The sequence below is a fragment of the Actinia tenebrosa genome, unplaced genomic scaffold, assembly GCF_029948245.1.
Source record: "Actinia tenebrosa isolate PJP-AT-01 unplaced genomic scaffold, QUT_ActTen_1.0 PGA_scaffold9__36_contigs__length_13948895, whole genome shotgun sequence".
Classification (NCBI taxonomy): Eukaryota; Metazoa; Cnidaria; class Anthozoa; order Actiniaria; family Actiniidae; genus Actinia; species Actinia tenebrosa.
In genome coordinates, this window is record NW_028292586.1 from 1,619,110 (window position 1) to 1,636,899 (window position 17,790).

The 17,790-nt window shown below is 37.7% G+C and overlaps 2 protein-coding genes across 2 annotated transcripts; one reads left to right on the forward strand and one right to left on the reverse strand.

Annotated features, from left to right (window-relative positions):
• Positions 1-229: 229 nt before the first annotated feature.
• LOC116296926 (uncharacterized) lies at positions 230-10,812 on the forward strand. Its single transcript, XM_031705046.2, has 7 exons — positions 230-561; positions 3,867-4,609; positions 5,224-5,486; positions 5,746-5,930; positions 7,214-7,366; positions 7,791-7,880; positions 8,148-10,812. Exons 1-7 carry the CDS (start codon positions 462-464, stop codon positions 9,662-9,664), a joined length of 3,051 nt encoding a protein of 1,016 aa, XP_031560906.2. The 5' UTR covers positions 230-461; the 3' UTR covers positions 9,665-10,812.
• A 1,377-nt stretch (positions 10,813-12,189) lies between these two features.
• LOC116296927 (RNA-binding protein RO60) lies at positions 12,190-17,135 on the reverse strand. The gene is made up of 4 exons (XM_031705048.2): positions 15,926-17,135; positions 14,990-15,274; positions 14,363-14,599; positions 12,190-13,999 (listed from the first exon to the last, which is right to left on the reverse strand). The coding sequence occupies exons 1-4, from the start codon at positions 16,769-16,771 to the stop codon at positions 13,697-13,699; spliced, it is 1,671 nt and encodes a 556-aa protein (XP_031560908.1). The 5' UTR covers positions 16,772-17,135; the 3' UTR covers positions 12,190-13,696.
• Between the last annotated feature and the right edge of the window lie 655 nt (positions 17,136-17,790).

Below are 17,790 nucleotides of genomic sequence, written 5' to 3' on the forward strand. Positions count from 1 at the left end.
GCACACTTTAGCAGATAACACCAAGCCGTTTAAACCACAGAGCTAAGACGGGTTCAAATCGACATTCGTGTGTTCTTGTAGGAAACTTGGTCTTCTTTGCCCATTCGATTTTTGAGATTATCATAAGCCATATATTTTTGGAGAAGTGGGAAAAAAAATAAAAATAGGACGATTTAGAACAGTCCTCTCATTGGAGAAACGTCAAAGTTGGCCGCGGCGTGCTCGGCCGAGCACTGATTTCCGGGTCGCATGACGGCACGGTGAGACTAGAGGTTGGTCCATTTGACTCAGTTCTTCCTTACTTCTAGGGACTTTTTTCACTTATATCTCTAGATTTAAGGCTATTACACACCATGGTGTCCCTTGGTAGACCTTCATGAAGGATTTCAACGTATTTTTAGACCGTCCTTGTTTAAAACGATGCAATTTATGTGGTTTTTCTGCGAGGCTTGCACGAGGTAATGGGCCAACAAAATGCTAAGGCCTTCAGTAGAATTTCAAAAAGTTCAAAATCTTCCGTCTCCGACTCAACCGCGGACAGAAATGCAGCTTCTAGCTCAGGTAATAATGAACATTTTCATTTACGTTTTAGGGATTAACAGGCGGGGATTATGAAGAGCGTTGCCTCTGAAATATGTCAGTATGCCCAAGTTACTCTTCATTGGCAATTTCCTTCAGTCTATTCTGTATTTCTTTAATTATCAAATCCGGCACATTTATCGATTATCTCTACATACCTCCAAAGTATACCCCATATTTTCAATCCTTTCAAAAATTGAATTAAACAGACTTGATATTAAATGGGAAGCGGCTTTACTTTACCGCTACACATTTTACAATTAAGTGGCAAAATGTACAAAGTAGATCAGGATTTGATCATGTTAGTTTTTCTATGTCTCCACTTGTTTGGCTTCTAAATCAAACAAGGAAACCATCTGATCGGAATATTTGAATTGCAAGCAGATTACGGAACTGATATTTGTGTGTTTGATGTGAATAAAGAATATCTTAATTGGTGTTTGAGGGGATAGATCCAGTCATAACACAAGTTGATAAACAGTAAGTCTTATTTGAACGATCGGTGTTGGCGGTCGAATGACTATGAGCTTATGGGATTTTTGATCGGAAAGATCGCTCTAAGGTCTTGTTAAAAAATAAAAAATCACTAGCCTCTGAGCTCCATTTGATCTTAAATCCCTCCTCTAAATTTATTGCTTTCTAAGAAAATTATTTGCAAGGCTACAGACGCATTCGTTACGCCTATGAAGTCAATTAATATTAACCTTAATTGCAATTTGCAATGCTACTTATGACTACCTTCAGTGTCATCGCTATTAATTCCTATTTGAACTATTACATAGTGTGTTATTCTCAAATGATATCTTTAAAATGAGGAATTAAAATAAAACTCCTCTAAGGCGATTTCTAGACCTTCCTACTATATATTTCCCTGACACCCTCTTCAAATAAAGTGAGCAATATGTGTCTTCTAAACAAACAAATATATTTGTCTAAGACTTGAGTTGTAGAAGGCCACTATTATGTCTCAGAGATTAGTTTTATTTCATTATTTTTCTTTGAAGGAATTTCAATCCTAAAATTGAAAAGTATCCATGGGTTTTTTAAACAATTTATCCACTCAAAAGTTTTATCATAGCTGATAGCATGAGAATGGCATAATTATTTAATTATCTGTTTATGACAAATATGAGCAATTACGATACCAGTGTCGTGATCTCTCTTGCGCAATGCTTGCTAAAGTGTTTACAAATAGGCTCCTTGTAGACTCAGAACTCAATATAAAAATATTAACCTTGGATTAATGATTGATCTTTGAGTGCTAGCATTATGATTCATGATTTCTTAAAGAGATATTAGCAATGAATTTTATCATGAATTTTAAATCAATTTTTGGTTAACCATGACATCTTAAGATCTACATGTGCCATGACTACCACATCTGCTGTTTCGGCAATTTTCCCTTGTCTCATGGTAACCTCTTTGATATCATTATTGGTTTCGGTAATTCTACTGTGTGATAGAAATTGGAATGGGTGGCCTAGTGGTGTACCACTCGCCTGCCTGTGATCCGAGTGTGAGACCCGGCTCAGACTGGATCAAAATTATATGAGTTAAGTTTGTTTGATGTGTTTTTCTCTCCCTTGCCACAAGGGTTTTCTGTGGGTTCTTCGGTTTCCCCACTCTGTATAGATCAACATGTGAGTTGAGTGTTGTATGTTGTGAATATAGGATGTAGTGGTAGTGCATGTGGAGGGAACCTCACGAAGAGCTCCATACAGGAAGTGGTGGTTGTGAAATATAAGCTCGCAGGTGGTTTATCTTGATAATTTTTAAGTTTTATTCATAATAAATTCCTTGCTTGATACGAAATTATACACCAATCAATGCAGTAGACAAAATAAGTTTTACTTCCAATTATGAATAGTTTACATCAATTTCATAAAGATTTTAAACCTAAAATCAAAATTCAAAACATAAATTAACAATCTCATCCTAAAACTCAAGCAATCATCTGCTAACCAAAAATTTAGTATAAATTCATCCCAAAAAAAGGATGTTTTGTTAAAATTATATTGTGATCATAATACTTTAAAATGTCATTAGAATTCATCAGCTGAAATAGCCCATTATTATCTTTCTTTGTATTGGAAAAATGAAATGATCAAATTGTGGACTTCACTGATAATATTAGTGTTTGAACTAATGATACATATTTCATTAAAAAGTTTTTGGCAAAATGATCCCAAGAATTTTTCTTTCAACAATCTATTTTTTACATTAAATCTGTTTTTTTTTTTTTTTTGTAATGAGAGAATTTCTACTCTTAATTTAATGCAAAACTCAAGCTGACATGTGAGAGTGACAAATGTCTTGGAGAATCACAAATTTACTTCAAAGAAATAACTTTATATAGGCTAATAGGCCATTATAGGCAGCTTAAAAACAGATATTATATAACTTACTGTATATATAGCAAATAATTTATTTATATTTTGATAATGATTATATAAATGTACTATGAATCCTTCGGTATTCCTCTCAAACTCAGAGTATGGCTAACTCAGAGTATGGCTAACTCACAGATAGAATTGGAATTTAACAACAACAAAAAGGTGTGTGCTAGGTTTTTGCAGAGGGTTGGAGAACTTGGAGAATATCCGGAAAATGAGGGAGAAACCTCGCTAACTCTGCTCACATGCAATATACTGAAGCATAATTGCATCATTACTGTCAATTAATTAAGTCTTTATGTAGTGCTTTATCTAATGGCTGTGAGGTGTGCTTAAACTCATTGCCGGAAATAGTGAAACAAAATTTGATGTTTCTCTTTGATCTCTGAAAACAATAAACAAATGGGTTTATTGTCAATGATAATGAATTTAGAAAATATGAGAATCTTTAATTTTTTTATACCCCATTTACACCTAAACGTGTTTGGTTAAACTATGTTTTCATTAGGAAAAAAAATTGAGAAACTTAAGAAACTTACAATATAATAAATCTTTCTAAAATATTATCAGAGCAAGACAAAGGATAGTTTACATGCATTATTTCACCAAATATTGTGCAGTGTTCGTAGGTAGCTTTCCAAACCTGTTTAGTTGAAACACGTTAAAACATGTTTAATCCTTGGTGTGAATGGGTATTAGATTTTATTTACTTGTATAGCTATTAAATTTACAGTAATTCATGAAAATAAATATTTATATATGATTATTCAAATCATTTTTTGTTCAAAAAATTATGTCATATTCATTATACAAAAGGTGTGTGGTTTTTGCTTATAAAATTATTGACAGTATTGCATAATTTTCATAATTTCCATCTTGTTGTTGTCTTTTTAGAAAGTCTTTCTAAGCGTCCCCTTCCAGAAACACCAGTTGATCAATCTATACAACAATGGGAATCCAAAGAGGATGTCAATACACCTAATGCTTATGAGGAAGACACTCGGGTCTTTATAGCCATCCATGACTTTCAATCCGGTGGCGAAACTCAACTTAGCATACGGTCGGGAGAAGAGCTTATGGTACTTAGATATAATGACACATCTGAATGGTGCGAGGGACAGTTACTTAATGGACAAATGGGATGGGTACCCAGTAGTTATATAAAACCAGTCAATAGTCTTGAAAAACACTCTTGGTACCATGGTCAGATTTCCAGGAATGCTGCCGAGTATCTTCTAAGTAGCGGTATAAATGGTAGTTTCCTGGTACGGGAAAGTGAAAGTAGTCCTGGACAGATGTCAATATCATTACGCTATGATGGTAGAGTTTATCACTACCGAGTGAGCATGTCGACAGACTCAAAGTATTATGTATCTTCCGAGAATCGATTTTTTACTATAGCAGAACTTGTGCATCATCATTCGGTTAATCCAGATGGATTAGTGACAACACTGCATTACCCCGCCCCTAAGAAAGAGAAACCAGCAGTTTATGGGTTTTCTCCTGAGCCTGACAAATGGGAAATTGAACGAACGGAAATAGCCATGAAGCACCGCCTTGGTGGAGGACAGTATGGCGAGGTTTATGAAGGCATCTGGAAAAAGTACAACAAGACTGTAGCTGTGAAGACTCTTAGGGTAGGTTTTATGACATAAAAGAGCCCCTCCCTCCCCACCCTTCAGCACGTAAACAATTGTCAATACTGCACAAAATTTTGAATTAATAATTTTCAAAGAAATTTTGTTTCCTTACTATTACTTTGATCAAAGAATTTGTTTAAATATTTTTTGACCTCATGTGGTGGCACTCGCTTGGATGATGACATAAATTATTATCACCATCAGGATCAAAATCATCATCACCATCATCATCACCATCAGGATCAGAATCATCATCATCATCATCACCATCATCATCATTGACCATCATCATCACCATCATCAACCTCACCATCATCACCATTACAGTACCATCATCATCATCACCATCATCACCATTATCATCATCATCATCATCATCATCCTATCATCATCATCACCGTCATCATCATCCCCATCATCACCATTACAGTACCATCATCATCCCCATCATCACCATCATCATCACCACTACAAGGATCAAAATCATCACCATCATCATCATCACCATCATCATCACCACTACAAGGATCAAAATCATCACCATCATCATCATCATCATCATTATCATTAATAATTAAATAAATAGAGAATTTAATGAGAATTTCCTGCAGGAAGAAACAATGGAAGTGGACGAATTCCTCAAGGAAGCAGCCGTCATGAAAGAAATCAAACACCCAAATCTAGTCCAACTGCTAGGCGTATGTACACGAGAACCGCCATTCTATATTATAACTGAATTTATGGTCAATGGGAATCTGTTGGATTATCTACGGAGTAGTAAAGGAAAGGAGCTTGATGCTGTAACCTTGATGTACATGGCAACACAGATTGCATCAGCTATGTCGTATTTAGAGGAGCTAAACTTTATTCACAGGTACTATGTTAGACTATTTATTTAATATGATGTAAGCATGTTGTATGTTTGAGTAACGACATCGATGCTAGCAGCTAGGACAATAGCAACAGCAATAACAACAGTAGTAGCAACAACAGCATCAGCAACAATGAAAACAGTAGCAACCATAACAGAAGAAGCAACAGCAGCAATTACAATTACAGCAGCAACAACTTCACTATCCTTAATAAAATCTACAGTTTCCTATATCCTAAATAGATCTCATTTCTGATCCTAGGGATCTTGCTGCAAGGAACTGTCTGGTAGGCGAAAACAACTACGTTAAAGTAGCAGATTTTGGTTTATCTCGTCTGGTAACGAGTGATATCTACACTGCTCACCAAGGAGCAAAGTTCCCTATCAAATGGACTGCACCTGAAGCTCTGGCTTACAACACGTTTTCCATCAGGTCTGATATCTGGGGTAAGTTGCAAACTCTTCTTCGATGTTGTTGTTTCTGAAGTGTGTGCACGGAATTCAGTTTATGAATAAATGCTTACCAATCCCTTATTATCATCAACATCATCACCATACATCATCATTATCCATGACTATCATCATTATCATCTTTACTGCCATCATTATCACCTTCATTATCGTCACCACCATCATAATATTTATCTTTAGGCCCTGGTTAAATGAGGAAACATGTTTCCTGTGCACATGTTCCCTGATGATTCAAAGTTTAGCCACATGCAAAACATTGCTACATGCAACAAATTTTGCTTCCAAGATGCAAAAATGTTTCTGCTGTGTGGCAGAAACATTTCATGCTTCCAAGACACATGGAAACAATATTTCCCAATGTTTCCACGTTTAGCCACGAAAGTCAACATTCTAAAAATGCGTTACTTAGCAACGCTAGCTCTATCTTGAAAGTGTGCATACGCTAGTAACCAATGTTGAGCAAGCATGTTTCCCGATGTTTCCTGACAGTTTTGCCACCTTTGGAAACATTTAAGAAAACATGTTTCTGGAAACATGTTTTCTTGTTTAGCCAGGGCCTAATATCATCATTCATGACCATCCTCATCTTTGCCATCATGTAACATTGTCCATGACTATCATTATCATTATCACCATACATCATAATCATTGACAATCTCCATAATAATCATCTTTTCCATCATGTAACATTGTCCATGACTGTTAGTATCATCATCACCATACATCATGATCATTGACAACCTCCATAATAATCATCTTTTCCATCATGTAACATTATCCATGACTATCACTATCCTATATCACCATACAACATAATCATTGACAACCCCCATAATAATCATCTTTTCCATCATGTAACATTATTTATGACTATCATTATCATTATCACCATACAACATAATCATTGAAAACCTCCATAATAATCATCTTTGCCATCATGTAGCATTATCCATGACTATCGTCATCATCATCTTTATAATCATTATCATTCATGACCATTATCACCTCCACTATCGCCTTTTTCTCTTCTCCTTCTTGAGCCAATTAACTAATGGCTATTTTTGTGGAGGGATCAATACTAGAGAAAAACTCTCAAAGCACTGGAGAGAACTGACAAGGAACTCTACCTGCATGCGACACTGAGCAAAACATTCTTGAAAATGTCTAGCAAAAGTGAGCTCTGTTTCACAGTTTTTGTCCAAATTCTGATACCCATCCTATATTGTTGTTCATTTCTTTTTCTTCTATGTATTTCTTAGCTTTTGGCATCCTTCTCTGGGAGTTAGCAACATATGGAATGTCTCCATACCCTGGGATTGATCTATCCCAAGTGTACGAGATGCTAGAGAGTGGATACAGGATGCCGTGTCCTGAGGGATGCCCACCTGAGGTCTACGAGCTAATGAAGAAATGTAAGAGATATTTGAGTTAGGCATTGTAGTGAGGGAGGTTTTTTTTCTGAGATGGATTGTGGAGGGAGGGGGGGGTAGCACTTAATAGCCAATGGTTAACAAACCTGTGGTCCTATTTTTCAAAATTTATCAAGACTTACTTTAATTCACAAGCGCAAGTACATCTGTGTGTATGTTTTATGCAGAGCCCATTTAAACCAGCTATGCTGAACTGGGCATCTGTGCTTAAATATTGTCCATAAAGAAAGAAAGAAAGAAATCTGCTTGTGAAATAAGGGACAATTCAGGCTTTTTAGCCTTCGGTTTTTTGATTTTTGTGAAAGGAAGGAAAGGAAAAATAGGAGGGTTGTTTGAGATTGCACATTGGGGCAGGGGGAGAATTTTAAAAACGTTTTTCTTGACAAAGCCTTGATTGTCATTTCAGGTTGGCTATGGGAAACAACGGAACGTCCTACTTTTAAAGAAATCCACTGTCAGTTAAATACAATGTTTCCTTCGAGCAATGTTAATGAAGGTAAAGTTACAGGGACTGTGAAGTGTGAGGGGCTAGAGGGACCGTAGCTTCAATAACCCCCTACCCCAGAGCACACATCCCCCACCCCCACCCCCACCCCCACCCCAACATTTTATTCTTAGGATACTAGTTACACGATTCTTGATTTAAAAGCAAGTAGCAAGCATGCATAGCAAGGCATTTTATAATGGAATTCCTGAGTCAAGAAATCATGATTTTATGAATTCAACAAATTACCTACAGCTTATCCATTTTTTGTCATTGCAGAGGTAGAAAAGGCTCTTGAGAAACGCAACTCGCTGCCAAAAAAAGCAGACAAGGGGAGAAAAAGCAAGAAGAAAAATGAACAACAAAACGGAGAAAACAACGGAATTTCCAAAGAAGAAGCCAAAAAGGCCAAAAAACAAGAAGCAAAGGAAGCGAAAGAAGCCAAAGGTAGATCTCCTCTTGGTAAGAAAAATATTCCTGACGGATTGGGTCCCCCTCCTGAACCTCCTGCGCGTCCTCCCTCCAAGGATGATCAAGGGGAGAAGAGGGCTATGCTACCAATCGGTGCAGGAGCACCCATGAGTGACCTCATGAAGGAGCTTGGGACCAAATCTTTGTCAAGAACAGTGAGGAAAGAGGAAAGTAGCCCCCAGAAAGACCCTGGTTTGTTCCGAGAGCCTTTGCGATCACCTCAGATTCCTCTCCCTGCAACCCCTACAAGCCTACAGTCACGTCCACAATTGCCACTTCCGCCTAATGTTTCTCATAAGCCGCCCAATATGCCTTTGCCACCGACTCCTGACGAAATAAATGCAAGTATTGAAAAACAATCTCCATCGCGGTACCCCTCTAAGGCCTTAAATATGCCTTTACCACCAATACCAATGCAATCAGCAAAGCTGAAACCTGTCGACAAACCAATTCAGGCTCCACCTAAACCAAAGAGGTCAAAGTCAAACGATGAACTAAAGAATAATGATCCCAAGACAAGCCCTGTTCCGAGACCTAGGAATCGACCACCCCCACCCCCTGCAGCCAAGCCGTCCTCTGAGGATGTGAGTGTGGTCTCTCATAAACCGTACAATCGAACTGCATCTGACAGCGACGCTGCTCCCATTAAAACTTGGGGCGATAGACCGAAACCTACCCCACGAGCACGACCTAGACGGCCCGATGCCATGTCTGACGAGGACAGGCAGTTTTCACAGGGTTCGTTGGACGAATCAACCACAGAAAATAAATTTATTTCCAAGCATAATTCTACACATTCAGGTGAACCAAGAAGGAGTTCCTTCCCTGCAACGGCACCGACTTCCCACAGACCAACTACGACCAGACAGGGAAGTCCAAAAAAACCAATACCTCCTACAAAACCTGCATTACCAATAAAGCCAGGGGCAAACACCACCCATGGAAACAAGAAACTCTCTCCACAAGCCTTAAAAATAATCAAACTTTCAGAGAACAGCTTGGAAAAGGTACACACCATCTTAAATCTTTCAGGAGCACGGGAAGGTGATAGTCTTACCGAACTTGTCCATGAGTTTCAAGAACTCACTCTTCGTGTGAAAGAATCTTTGTCAGGTCTAACAGACACTTTAGCACCTCAAGCTAGGTTTAAATTTCGACGAACTGTTAATGATTTTGATTCCAAATACAATGATCTTGACTCAGTAATACATAATGTTGGAAGAAACTTAACATCGGTTGATATGGAACGAATTAATAAGGCTGCTAGTGGTGTAGCCGAGGGTCTAGATGAAGTTTGTTCGACGTTGAAAGCCATGGGAACATGATTGCGGCATTAGATTTGCAAGGCGTATACAAGGATGATTTTCACTGCTCTGGACTAGAGGTTCACAGTTGTCAAATATCATGGCTGCCATTTTGTTTGAATTTGACGAAAGATTTTTCATTTATTAGTCTCACTAATAATATCAACCAACATGGCTGCCAGGTTTTCTTCATTCTCTTGCGAATGATTCCTTTGATTTCTGTGTGGGTGTGCAGGAAAAAATGGGAACTATTTTGATGCAATTCTCTAGATTTTAATTTGATGATACCTATGACTGATGAAGAGGAAGCCATTTTAGTTTCTCAACTCTTTGAAATTACTTATATTTAGATGGCAACATGGTGGCAAAAAAGGAATAGTAATTATAATTATTATGCAAGCTTAACCCAGCTTAGGCCAAAGAATTCCTAACAAGTATTGAACATTGCAGCTTTTTGGCACCATTTTGATGTGTGCTGCACTATGGGATACTTTTTCAAAAAATAATCACTTATTTCCATATTGCCTTGAACGCCATATTTTTTACCATGCATTTTGGGATATAGGCAATAAGTCGTTGTTTCCCACATGCAATGCATTTCATAGTCATGGTGGTGATGTAAATGGAATGCGAGAGGTTTAGAAAGATGAATTAATGGAAGAAATTGTAGTTATTCTGATATCAATTTGTGTATCAATTTATGACTTTGAATCAATGATATAGAATCCCATATTTGCTCTAAAGTTAGAAATGTCTAAATTTCAGAACCAGAATATTGAAGAATTTCAGTGAAATGTTGATATGTATGATTTATGAGATTCACTCGTGCAGAAGAGGTTGCTTAAAGCAATTTTTCCTCAAGAATAATGCTAAAAATGTTTCAGAAATTTAAACTTTACATAATGTTTGTGCCTGGTGCCGACTGAGAAATCTTAGTAGAAAATATCTTTGTAAATTGTATTTTAACTTAGAAATTGCTTATCATATAGGAGTGAGGTGATCACCTCAACAAAATGGCCACCTCAGACTCAAACTATCTTTTTAAATGAAATCTTTATTCTCAAGATTGTTAATTTTATTGTATCATATGTTTTGTTATTTTTACCAAATATTATTTAGATACTTGACAGTTTTTACATAAAATGATTATTATCAATTTTTCCTTTTCAGTTTCTCTAGTAATTATTGCATTTTGAAAATATATTTTAACAAAGATCTTACATTTTTAGATAACAGTTTGGTAATTGTTTTTGTGGCACGGATCCAGAAATTGGAGAATTGGGCAAGGGAAACTTCTGCATTTGAGGAACCTTTATGACTGAACAAAATAATTGTAAAACGGGGGACAATGCCCCTTGTGCTCACCCTAAAATCTGTCCATGTTTCTCATAGAATAGACCTCTAGCTTGGCCCATTTTATACCATGTGTCATTCCTTTGTGAATAATATGTTTCATTTGCATCCAAAAAAAAGAAATGATACTCAAGGGAATGACGTGGTTTGAAAGGGGCAAGCATTACTCCCCAGGATAGAGGTCTATTTAGCTCTGTTTTTTCTTTCAATATTTTGACTTTGAAGAATTCTTATTGGGAACAAAAACTTTGAAGAAAACTACTTCCCTAAGATATAGAATTATTTCAATTTTTTAAATCTCGTGTTGTGGGCCCCAACCTGGCCATCACTTTTTTTAACTACACATAGCATCTAGTAGGTTATTTTAGAGTTTAATAAGGGATACTCTATGCTTACAACATCTTGCCCAAGAAATAATGGTCCATAGATCTGCATATCATGGTAGATAAGCTTCAATGACCTTGAGCTGTGTAGTGGCTCTTGTGAATGGGGATTGGGGTGGGGAAAGCGGCTCTTGTCAGGCTATTGACCTTTGATTATTAGTTTTGTATTCTGGTAAAGAAAGATATTTTAACTCGATGCCAAACTGACACACATTGTAACAATGAAGAAAACAATTTTTACCAATTTGCCTTTCATGATACTTTGTAAAATTAGGAGTATGAAGAAGTGGAAAAAAATCAAAATGAACTATTAGTGAAATCATGCATTCCCGGCAATTCAGCACAATTCTTAGCCACTAACCGGGGGGTGGGGGGAGGGGTGAACCACTTAACATTGCTGCTTGGAAATTAAAGCTATTTAGGCTGCATTCATAATGTATGGCAGGGGGGGGCAGGTGAAATTGAGGGGGGATCGGGAAAATTTTGGTAGGAAAAAGGGGGGACAGGCAAATTTTTATCAGAAAAATGGGGGATGCACAATTTTCATAAGAAGTTACAAGCCTGACTTTAAGGGGGGTGTTAAGAATTATTCTGGACATTTAAAATTTTCACCTGCCCCCCCTCTGCCATACATTATGAACGCATCCTTAGTTCGTGCAACACACCTCATATACTCCAGTTTCGAATTTTATTTGTTCAGCCCTAGCCCTGGTCAGTGTTAAAATATTTAGGCATTTGACCAAAAGCCCTGAAATTTGAATAGGCTTTTATAAGGAAAGAACAGAGGTGGATGAAAGGGAAATAAGAACATTGGTGAAAATTTTAAGTTTATTAAAAACTTGTTAGATATTAATTTTAACAGGACTTGTAAGAAAATGAAGCATTTTTGTCCTTTCCAATGTCTTTACAACCCTAGGGATTATATCACTATTAATGTTATAATAATTCTTGGTTATATATAGAGTGAAGAACAAAGTTGGTGTCTCAATTAGACTACTATTTCACAGTCTGAGCAAAAATCACTCTAATCATACTGATGATCATATCACCTTGAAGCTTATGTACACTTCTAAAACTCAAGTGAAGTGTATCAAAATCTAATACAGGCTGTTCAACTATTAACGATCAATTGTTAAATTAACTCTGCAGTGACCCGAGTCCTGATTAATACTGTTCTTAAACATAAACCTTTTTATTTTTCATGCATGCAACTAAACTATTCATTAAAAGTAAAAGAGAAAAAAGTATTAGTATATGTAATAGGACTCCATGCTGTCCAATTAAGAAATAATTCGACGAGGAAAATTCCGAGGACTGACAAAATTGGACGAGGCCATAGACCAATTTGGCAGTCAGAGGAATTTTTCGAGTCTAATTATTTCTTGATTGGGGAGCATAAAATCCCATTATCTATTAATTATATAGCTCCCTAATTAATCCCATATCAACAAGACCTATCCAACTAAGAAAATAATTGGAGTTACCTATATGGGATTAATGAGAAGCTGTATAGTGAGTACATTGTATAGAATAGCATTTGGTATATGATATAGAATAGCAAAAGGGTGTTTAAAATGGCTGATTGGAACAGAAATCAAATAGTAAAATTTTGGGATACAAATTAATGTTTGAGATTTGAGGAGATTGCCAAAGCATCTAGGGTAAAAGGTGAAGACTATTGTCATAAGCTGACAGTGCACCATTTATCATTCTATCTGTTGGTACTCTGTTTTAAGGGTAAAGGTATACATAAAATGGAGATAAGTTTAAAAAGTGTAAGATTACTTGGGATCAAACTATGGACCTCTTGCTTCTCTGGTTCTAACTTCCTGTGGGACATACTGTACTTAATAGCCTCCGAAACCCCACAGAATCTAAAAATACTACTTCATCGCTAAAATCTAATGTAAAGTGCTAGTGTATAATGATAATCATGTGAAACTGTAATATGTATGTAGCCAGAAAACATCCACACTCTTCCCCCATAGGATAGTACTTGGTTTTCTCTGGGGGTAGGGGTTAAAATTTTGAAATAGAAAAACAGGGTTTAGTTCTGGAACTATTTTGCATGAAAACTCAATAGAGCCGCTCAAAACAGCTCAATTTGGAGGTAAAAATACAAGAATTTCAATCTCCTGAGAATTGGAAACCTATTGTTTTGCTCTCCAAATCGAGCTGCAAGACATGCTGCAAGGTGTGGGGAGGGGGTAGACTCTGTGTGAAAGTGGGGTTAGATGTTAGGATATTTTCTGCCATGTCTGTAATGGGCTTACAATGCTTTTAACATGGCCAATGTTTCATGTGGTACTAATTCTGTTCAACCCAAGCCACCCATGACAAACTCTCTGATAACTTGAGGTGCAGCGGAGTCAAACCCTGCAATATCCAGCATACCGCTATCCTCTGGGTCGGCCAGAGTAAAGCCATTGGATGTCATGGCAACGACAATGAGTTTGGCGTCAATCTGCATTTGTTCACGGTATTTCTTTAGGGCAGCACTTGGGTGGATTTTACCAGAATGAGTCTCACAGTCAGTATAGATGATAAAGACGTCAACTTTGAGTTTCTTTTTCGTGGCATAAAGCATTGGCTGAGCACAGTCTGTTCCACCCATTGAAATCTGGGAGCAAAAAGAAAAAGGATAAGCACAAAATACACAATTTTTTTTTTCAATGAAAAATGTAGTCACTCTTTTCATACAGTCATTCGCTTGAATATTCATTTATTCTTTTGGGAAAACAGTAATAGAACGAGGAAGTGAAATGAGTAATGAAAGTTACCTAATGAAACAGTAAGAATGTGATTGTTGGCACTTTCACTTTAGGTCATTTCCTGTCTCATGTGGAAATGTTCATCAGCTGAATCATAAGTTTTCAATAGCATTTATTCTGGCTGACAGCACATGGTGGTCAGTATTTGACTACCATGTGCTGAGAATACGAAGACTTTTATCATTTAATTGGAATGCTTTCAAACAACATACATGTGAGATTGTCTGCATGACAGTTTCTAGTTTGTCTGTTTTCTTGATGTTGATTGGGACCAGTTCGTGGGAGAATCCAACAAAATGGTGCTTTGTTTCAGTGCGTGCTGTGACCATGGCCATAGCTGCAGTGGCTACCGCAGGTGTTATACCAGGAGTGCCAACACAGTTTCCCCAGGACATGGAACCACTGACATCAAGTGCCAAAAGAAATCTCTTATTGGTTGGTTCAACTGCCTAAAAAAAATACAAAAAAAACTTGTCACCAGTTCAAATAATAATTAACTGTAATGCATTATAGGAGTCTTAGCTCAGGTGTGGCTTGGTTCATGGCTGGCCTGCCATTATCAAAACAATAAGTCCTTTTTTTGAAAATGCGTGGTTCCAGACAATGTCCATACCCCACCATGGAGGAAATTTGATAAAAAGGTCCCCCCCACCCTTCTGGAATTTCCAATTTTCTTCAATACAAACCTTGTAATTTGGTTTTCCCTATAACCACCCGACCCCTGGGAAATTCTGATTTTCTCCTTGATGGGGTAAGGACATATCTTGAAACCAAGCAATCTGCTTTGGCAAGTAGACAGCTACAACCTAACTCACTTTATAGTATATTAAATGTATTACCTTGAATGAAAGATAGTATGCGTCATCTAATGCTGAAGAGATCATCGAATTTGGCTCCCACGACAACTTTCCTTTATCCCCATGCCCTTGGCCATAAAGCTTCAACGCCACCAGAACATTAAATGGGTGGATACGAGCAGCCTTTAAAGCTTCCATGTCTCTGAGCTTTGTGGTGACTTTGTCTGCTTCATCTGTGAGAGGTTCGAGGATGCCAATAGATGTCATCTTGCCCAGATTTCTGATCATGGCTGTCATCGGCATTTTCTCAAGAAGAGCTTTCCAAATCTACGATTTTAAAACAAATAAACTTATTCATTCTCGTGTGAATAGGCATAAGGATAAGCATAATAGTCATAATAATTGTTAGGGGGGAGGGCAGGTACAGTATGCGAGAAACCAGTATAAAACATTAGTTGCCAAGCCCAGGAATTGAACTGGATACCCTGGAAGTTAGACAACCTTGATTCCCCTATTTAGGACCCAGGGAGGTACATTGTACTCCCCTGGATTTGCTATAGGGGTGTGTGCCGCCAAACAGGGTATGGTTTTCAGCGATTCTACTCTGCAACAGGGTAAATAAATTGCGCTTGCTCTCTGGAAAAGTGTATGTGAAGTCACATACTTTCTCTCTGGAACAGGTTATCTATTTTTGCAAATATGGAAAAGATTTTTTCCACATACGATCTTACTCTGTAACAGGGTATGAATTTTAGCAATTTTACTCTGGAACAGGGTCAGGGTGGAGAGGGCTCAGCGGCACATTCCTACCCTAAATGGTCAAGAGTATCCCCCCCCCCCTCCAGGGTTTAGGACACAGATACTGGTTTTTGCAGAGGGAGTAGAAACGAACGTCAAAAAAACCAATTCAAACAAAATTAATTTTTGAGAACACATACTGTGACCCTTCCATTCCTTAAACAAAGTAAATGTACTTACCTCTGGCGACTTTAGCTTGTCTGTTGGAATGTGCTCACGTACAAGTCCATGCCCTCTAATGGCTGCAGTAAGTTCATCTTCATTCATATCCTTTGCACGCTCCACCACATCTAAGAACTCATAGACATTTGAGATGTCTTGGCTTACTCCTGGCAATGAAGCCTGTTTCTTCAACTCATCTGTCAGGCCTTTAACGACATACCTGACTACGAATTGCACCGATGGGTTGTCAGGCTTGATGTGGCATAGACGGAATAGGTCCCTATGTGACCAACCGTTGCGCTGCTTGTACTTAGTGACATGCATTGCCAGGTTTTTAGCTTTTTTCTGGGTGTACCACTTACAGATAGCCTTCCTGTGTGCTCTTCCCCATCCAGTCTTGGGTTTACTCAGATTCTCACAATTTTCCACAAATATGAATAAGTGGGTGGGTATTCTGAGTATGTCATTGAGCACCTCGTAGGCCTTGCGCTTCGTATTCAAGTCACTACATCGGGCAAACATGGCAAGAGCAAAGATGATAGGATCTTGTTTGGCTGTCCTGCCTTCTACGCTGTACTCCTTGATGACCTCCACAGCTTCAGGTCCTTTGCCTTCCTCAATCAATGCCATCAAACAAGTCGCATTCTGTTGAGAAAGCTCTTTCTCACCAGCATAGTACGTGCCTCCTTCGCTCCCTAGCACAATAAACCTCTTCAAACGGCACATGTTGTCTACGACAAATGTATAACCTCCGGCTTCGTTTTTCACTTGCTTTGTACTCAAAGGCTCATTCTGGGGGGCCGTTTCGTCGTCTGCGTTATGCATTTCCACGTCGAGCGGTCTCTGTTGCTGCTGTATTGACATCTTTTTCACGACTCTAACGCTGATTAACGACTAAAATCGAAGTTTAGAAATATTCCAACAGTTAAACTCACTGTAATTTGTTAACTCGGGAGCAATTCCAAGAAGAAAATTAACAAATTTGGAAGATTTTGCGAAGTTCTTGAAAACAGCTCGTTTTTTCTTTGTCGTCTTCCCGAGTTTATTATTTTTCACGGACCGTGTCTTCAACAAACAGTCGATTTGTGAAAATTACAAACTGGGTTTGCTTTTAAAAGACTTTAAATTCGTCAAGCTAAGCGATATTCGAGAAATTAGAAAGATTTGCTTGATAACGCAAAACGAAAATGCTTCGCAAGCGTTTCTCAGGAAAGAAGAGGCGAGCAGCACGTAGGCATTTTGTCTGCGCATGCGTGCAAATATAAGTTTTAATAGAAAAACCGCTGAATTGAGCCTGCAGAGATTGCCCAAGATGGCGGAATATTTTCTGTCTAACAGCGCTTCTTTACTAGTTCTCTGTGTACTTTGGAGACCATTTAAAACGCTATCGAATGGATATTTTATTGCCTTATGAAAAAGGTTGTCGCTAGGTCGTTATTTTACTCTTTATTTTAATAAAATCATGTAGAAATTTCAACGTTGAGAACGAGAGATTAGTGTTGAAAGGCGCTAAAATAGATAGAGGTAAGGGAGGTAACTCGGTTAATTCTTTCTTAATGACAAGATTGATGGTTTATTCCTAAATTAAATTAACCTACAATCACCGCGTTGGGGTAGAGTCGTGAATAATTATTATTTCACTGTACAAGAACTGTACTTGTTTTCATCTTGCAAGCATATTTGAAAGTGGTTACAATCATAGAAAATTCTCTAACTGGTAAAATTTCCTTTTTTACTCATGTTTCATGGTTAGACTGACTTAATATATAAGAGAAAGAAAAGGCCCAATAAAGTATATATGCACTTGCCGTAAATCCTCTATTAAGCATCCCCTCTCGAATAAACCCTCCCTTTCTAATAAGTAACCCCCTTTCTAAAGAAAG

What these genes read in the sequence shown, in the direction of transcription:
- LOC116296926 (XM_031705046.2), top strand. Translation starts at nt 462, where the DNA reads ATGGGCCAACAAAATGCTAAGGCCTTCAGTAGAATTTCAAAAAGTTCA. An exon ending in CTACGAGCTAATGAAGAAAT is followed by an intron (nt 7,367 to 7,790) that starts GTAAGAGATATT and finishes TTGTCATTTCAG; the next exon opens with GTTGGCTATGGGAAACAACG. An exon ending in TTCGAGCAATGTTAATGAAG is followed by an intron (nt 7,881 to 8,147) that starts GTAAAGTTACAG and finishes TTGTCATTGCAG; the next exon opens with AGGTAGAAAAGGCTCTTGAG.
- LOC116296927 (XM_031705048.2), bottom strand. Translation starts at nt 16,771, where the DNA reads ATGTCAATACAGCAGCAACAGAGACCGCTCGACGTGGAAATGCATAAC. An exon ending in ACAAGCTAAAGTCGCCAGAG is followed by an intron (nt 15,275 to 15,925) that starts GTAAGTACATTT and finishes TTAAAATCGTAG; the next exon opens with ATTTGGAAAGCTCTTCTTGA. An exon ending in CATACTATCTTTCATTCAAG is followed by an intron (nt 14,600 to 14,989) that starts GTAATACATTTA and finishes TATTTTTTTTAG; the next exon opens with GCAGTTGAACCAACCAATAA.